This window comes from Pelophylax lessonae (assembly GCF_965119305.1).
Source record: "Pelophylax lessonae genome assembly, chromosome: 2".
NCBI lineage: Eukaryota > Metazoa > Chordata > Amphibia > Anura > Ranidae > Pelophylax > Pelophylax lessonae.
In genome coordinates this window covers 99,102,698-99,108,984 of record NC_138769.1, presented here as the reverse complement: position 1 = coordinate 99,108,984, position 6,287 = coordinate 99,102,698, and the positions used below count along the sequence as shown (strand labels likewise).

The following is a 6,287-nucleotide window of genomic DNA, read 5'->3' as shown; positions in this document are numbered from 1 at the left end:
ATTGTCCAAACAGTCCCTCTTTGTGTCAGTTGTCCCACCAGTCCCTCTCTATGACAATTGTCCAATCAGTCCCTCTCTATGACAATTGTCACATCAGTCCCTCTCTATATCAGGTGTCCTATCAGTCCCTCTCTCTGACAATTGTCCAATCAGTCCCTCTCTATGTAAGTTGTCCCACCAGTCCCTCTCTATGTCAAGTGTCTTATCAGTCCCTCTCTATGTCAGTTGTCCCACCAGTCCCTCTCTATGTAAGGTGTCTTATCAGTCCCTCTCTATGACAATTGTGCAACCGGTCATTTTCAATGTCAAGTGTCCCATAGGTTCTTCTATATGTCAAGTGTCCAGTCAGTCCCTCTCTGTCAGGTATCCCATCAGATCCTCTCTGTCAGGTGAACCATCATTTCCTCTCTATGCCAGTTAACTCATCAGTTCCTAGATACCATCAGTCCTTCTTCTTCAGGTATCCCATTAGTCCCTCTTAATGTCAGGTTTCCCATCGCTCCCTTTTTATGCCAGTTGTCCCATCAGTTTTTCTATATGTCAAGTGCCGCACCAGTCCTTCTTTATATCTTATTAGTTCCTCTCTATGTCAATGTTCCAAGAGTCCCTCTCTGTATCAGGTAACCCATCTGTACCTCTCTAGCCCAGGTGTATGTTAGATGTCCCATCAACCCCTCTCAGTATTCCATCAGTCCTTTTTTCTCAGATATCCCATCAGTCCCTCTTTATGCCAAGTTTCCCATTAGTCCCTTTTATGCCAGTTGTCCCATACTTTTCTCTCTATGCCAGGTTACCCATCACTCCCTCTAATGCCAGGTGATTCATCAGTCCCTGACTATGCCAGGTGTCCTATCAGTCCCGCTCTGTACCAGATCCCCCACAGTCCCTCTCTATGCCAAGTGTCTCAGCAGTCCCTCTCTGTCAGTTGTCCCAACAGTCCCTCTCAGGTGTCTTGTCAGTCCTTTTCTATGTCAATTATCCGATCAACCCCTACCTATGTATTCCATCAGTCCTTCTTCATCAGGTATCCTATCAATCCTTCTTTATGCCAGGTTTTCCATCAGTCCCTTTTTATACTAGCTTTCTTATAGGGTTCTCTGTATGTCAAGTGACACATCAGTTTTTCCTTATATCCTATCAGTCCCTCTCTATGTCAGATGTCTATTCAGTCCCTCCTATGACATATAACTTATCAGCCATTTTCTATTCGCGCTCTGTATCAGATGCCCCATCAGACCCTCTCTATGCCAGGTGTCCCAGCAGTCCCTTTTTATGTCAGTCGTCCCATCAGTTGCTCTCTCTGCCATGATGTGACCCGACATACCCTCCTATGACATGTACCTTAACAGTCGTTTTCTATGCCAGGACTTAGGAGTCCCATGAGTCCCACTCTGTATCAGGTGCTCCATCTATCTCTCTCTATGCCGGGTGTCCCAGCAGTTCCTTTTTATGTCAATTGTCATTAGATTCTCTCTATGCCAGGTGACCCACCAGTCCCTCTTTTGATTTGTACCTTAACAGTCCTTTTCTATGCCGGGACTGAGGAGTCCCATCAGTCCCACTCTGATCAGGTGACCCATCAGTCCTTCTCTATGCCAGGTGTTCCAGAAGTCCCTTTTTATGTCAATTGTCCCATCAGTCCCTCTCTATGCCAAGTGACCCACCAGTCAACAGTTCTTTTCTATGCCAGGACTCAGGAGTCCCACCAGTCCCACTCTGTATCAGGTGGCCCATCAGTCCCTCTTATGATTTGTACCTTAACAGTCCTTTTCTATGCCAGGACGCAGGAGTCCAATTAGTCCCACTCTGTATTAGGTCACGGTGACCCATCAGTCCCTCCCTCTCTATTCCAGGCAGGGGAGGACTGGCAAGGGGGGCAGGGTGGCAATTGCCCCCCGGGCCACTCTGAAAAGTGGTAAAAACTAGGAAAAAGGCAGCACTAAGGGCTGGATTAATGTAGGGGCCAGACACTGTATACAGCTGTCAGTCCAAAACCAGGTGGGCATGGATAGTGAGCTGATTCCATGGTTCAATGGGCCACTTGACTGGACTTGCCCTCCAGGCCTAAGGCTGCCAGCCCTCCCCTGATTCCAGGTGTCCCAGCAGTCCCTTTTTATGTCAATTGTCCAATCAGCTTCTCTCTATGCCAGGTGACCCACCAGTCCTTAACATTTATTTTCTATGCCAGGACTCAGGAGTCCCACCGGTCCCACTCTGTATCAGGTGGCCCATTAGTCCCTCTTATGATTTGTACCTTAACAGTCCTTTTCTATGCCAGGACGCAGGAGTCCCATTAGTCCCACTCTGTATTAGGTGACCCATCAGTCCCTCTCTATGCCAGGTGTCCCAGCAGTCCCTTTTTATGTCAATTGTCCCATCAGCTTCTCTCTAGGCCAGGTGACCCACCAGTCCTTAACAGTTCTTTTCTATGCCAGGACTCAGGAGTCCCATCAGTCCCACTCTGTATTAGGTGTCCCATCAGTCCCTCTGTATGCCAGGTGTCCTAGCAGTCCCTATTTTCCATCCTCCCTACCTAGTCCTACTCATGGAGGAGCACATTGATTTTAGAGCTATTTAGGAATAGGCGAGAAGATCAGGGGTGAGGGATTTTCAGAGTTTATTATTAATATTATTATTGTTGTTTGATATTATTAATAATATTTCCCACCTTTATTTCAAACTTAAAAATCTAAAATAAAAACGTTTTTGTTTATTTAATTTCGTAGCTATATAACAATAATTACAAGTGAGATCATCCCAGGCGATCCTGCCCTTCCTAACCCCAGGGAGGGTTGCCTGTGATTGGCTGGCCATTGATGGACGTTGCTTGTGTCCCCCATCTAGGAGCAGAGAGGGGCATTGTGCCCGGTGAGTGTTTGTACAATCTATTAGGCTCTCACACTGATGAACCCGGTGGTGGAGGGCAATCTTCCGACCCGCAATGTTGCTTTTCAAATTAAAAAAAAAAAAGAAACTGTCATTGTCAAACAGAGGAGGCGGAGTCTTCCCCCAGCAAAGCTGTCATTGGACGCCGCCCGGGCACAAAGCTCGGCTCGCGCCTCTCATTCAGCCCCGAGCAAGTCACGCCCCCCTCCGCCCCTGATTGGCTTCCAGCTCCCCCCTGTCCTGAACAATGACATTGTTCTCCCCAGTCTGGGTATAAAAGCAAAGCTGCAGGCAAGGTGCTGCCCATCACTGTGTCACACACAGCACAGAGCTACTGGGAGCTGCTACAACAACCCACCGAGCTGGCCATCTCATTCAACAGACAAGTAAGTGACAGGGGGTCCCTGGGTCCAGGATGATAGGAAAGGGTTCAATTAGCCTGGGGACTTTATTGTCATCAAAATCAGAGAGATGGGAAATAAAGAAATATATATAGATATATAAAATATGTAACAAAATATACTTACTGTACTATCAGCAGACTTGAACTAATCAGTTGCTAATCTGCCCAATCTTTATGTATGAATGTGGTTAAAAAATAAACTTTGTTTTCAGTTTACGCAAACTTTTTGTTACATTGTCAGTGTTCAGTATTATATTTATTTTATGACAGTGATCATTGGAAACAATATTCTGTATGTTACTATTGCTGTTATTATTATTATTATTGTATCTTTTGTTGTTATCAGCAGCACTGCTTCTCCTGTGTAGTTTAGGATTAGCCTTTGGACAGCCGTGATTGTCTTTTTATCATATAACCAGCAGTGTTCTCTTCTTTCACCTAAACTTTATGAGTTTATTGAAGTGACCTACATTTTATGCAACCTCCAGTACTTGATTATTGGATATTGTAATTCATGCAGGGGAGTTTAGGGTGACTCCTTTAATAAATCAGTGTAAAATGGTACATTTCTACCTATAGAACTGTATGTGACTTTAGTAGAGTCAGTTATGATTTAGGTGCTTGTTACTGAAGAGTGTCCAGCTATAATAGGCCCTCTTACTGACCCAGTGACTGTATAATGAGGACCCAATCATTGTGTAATTGGGTATAATAGATACAATCAGGGCCTTTCATCACTACAGTATAAACATACTGGTGGGATACCAATGTAAGAGAATGAATAAGGTAGTATGTATACAAAGGCAAGGGGTTCATTGATTTATTGTAGATTGGAGATATAATAATAAGACATAACAAATGTTCTAGTGGCACTAAGTAAATTATTATGGGGTTAAAATATTCGTAAATAGTAACTTCTTATTATGACACTGTATTGTATCTTTTAGTTTATTGCTTTTGCACTTTCTTATGTTGAGACTGCTATGACTATTTTAGTTATACATACATACAGATAGATAGATAGATAGATAGATAGATAGATAGATAGATAGATAGATAGATAGATAGATAGATAGATTAGTTTGTGTTTATATATATATATATATATATATATATATATATATATATATATAAATATATATATATACTGTTATTACCATTTTTTGCAAATATATTTATATAAAATACATATAAAACACATATATTTTTTATATATCTATATATCTATATATATATCTATATATATATCTATATATATATATATATATATATATATATATATATATATATGTATGTGTGTGTGTGTGTGTGTGTGTTTGTGTTCACTTACATATATTCACTACATATGTATAGATTTTTCATTCTTTATATATATATATATATATATATATATATATATATATACACATATATATAAATGTAAATCCTGTATAATACTACTACTGATAATTATGTATATATGACAATATATAACATATATATGATATATGACCATATCCATCTCTTCTCTGTAGGTCCCCTTCACTCTCAGCATGGATTCTGACGCCAGCCTGGGCTCCAGCCGAGCCTCCTCCCCCGAGGTGGATGACCTGTTTCTGCACTCGCGGAAAGGAAGCGGCTTCTCGGCGGCCGTGTCCTCCTCTACCATGGGCGAATCCCCCGCGGAGCTGAGCGCCGAGCTGCGGAACGCCATGGCCATGGCAGCGGCTGCAGGGGACAAGCTGGGAGCATTCAAGGCGGCGGCTGCAGCAGCTGCAGCGGCAGCGGCCAAGAAGGACAAGAAGCAGATGAGTGAGCCGGAGCTGCAGCAGCTAAGGCTGAAGATTAACAGCCGGGAGAGGAAGAGAATGCACGACCTGAACATCGCCATGGACGGGCTCAGGGAGGTCATGCCCTATGCCCATGGGCCATCCGTGCGCAAACTCTCCAAAATCGCCACCCTGCTCCTTGCACGTAACTACATCCTGATGCTGACTAACTCCCTGGAGGAGATGAAGAGGCTGGTCAGTGAGATTTATGGGGGGCACCATCACCATGCAGCTGCTGCAGCCGCTGCGGCAGCCGCCTACCACCCATCAGCCTGTGGGGGCATGAGCCATGCAAACCCTTTATCTGGACACCCAGTTGGCCACCCAGTCCACCACCCTCTGCTTCCACCCACAGCTGCCTCCTTGGCCACCTCTGGCCTCTCAGCTGTCAGGGCAGCCCCACCACCCCCACCCCCACCTCCTGCCCCTCCATCCTCCAATCATGTCTCTCATGGTCTTCTCAAGTCCCCCAGCCCCAGTTCTGTCCCTTTGGGTGGAGGCTTTCCTCATTGGAGTGGCATGCCTTGCCCATGTAGTATGTGCCAGGTGCCCACTGCAGCTCACCATCACCTCAGTGGCTCCAGCTTACCCAGACTCACCTCTGATTCCAAATGACTTTCATGGCAAAGAAGTCCTTTAGAACTTTCCATGTACTTACCAGTCGGCCACGACTTGGAGAAATACTGCCATCAGGCAGAGTAGAGGACTGCCCTGCAGCTTTTAGGGGACGAGTAGATCAATGCTGGAAGCAGGACATGTTCCATGAGGACTCCCCTTTAGAACAACAAACTATGGCAAAGAGGGGGGAAGGGACCGATAAAAGTCCAATTCAAACACCAAGTAGACTGAGGTTGGCCGTATCAAGTGGCACAGACAATACCACACTACAGAATGCTTTAATCATGTGTGATGAAGTCTGTACGATCACATAGACACTCGTGTAAAGTGTTAAACAATGTAAAGGATACGTCGCAAGGGGTCAGCTACACATGCGATTTTTTATTGTGTCCACAAAAAGCATGAAGGAACGATCTGAGAATAAAAGCACAAGCCTACCAGGCCTGCTACATACATCGGCAACGAACAGCCAGGGCCGATCATTGGTGCAAAATTGCACACCTAATTGTGGCAAATACACGCTTCGATTTTTTTTTAATCCGTTCGAAGCTCGATTAGAGCAACAAAATCAA

The 6,287-nt window shown here is 44.5% G+C and overlaps 1 protein-coding gene across 1 annotated transcript; it reads left to right on the top strand.

Annotated features, from left to right (window-relative positions):
* The first annotated feature begins 3,172 nt into the window (after nt 1-3,172).
* OLIG2 (oligodendrocyte transcription factor 2) lies at nt 3,173-6,022 on the top strand. The gene is made up of 2 exons (XM_082245679.1): nt 3,173-3,272; nt 4,804-6,022. Exon 2 carries the CDS (start codon nt 4,822-4,824, stop codon nt 5,710-5,712), a length of 891 nt encoding a protein of 296 aa, XP_082101805.1. The 5' UTR covers nt 3,173-3,272; nt 4,804-4,821; the 3' UTR covers nt 5,713-6,022.
* The last annotated feature ends 265 nt before the right edge of the window (nt 6,023-6,287 follow it).

What these genes read in the sequence shown, in the direction of transcription:
- OLIG2 (XM_082245679.1), top strand. Translation starts at nt 4,822, where the DNA reads ATGGATTCTGACGCCAGCCTGGGCTCCAGCCGAGCCTCCTCCCCCGAG.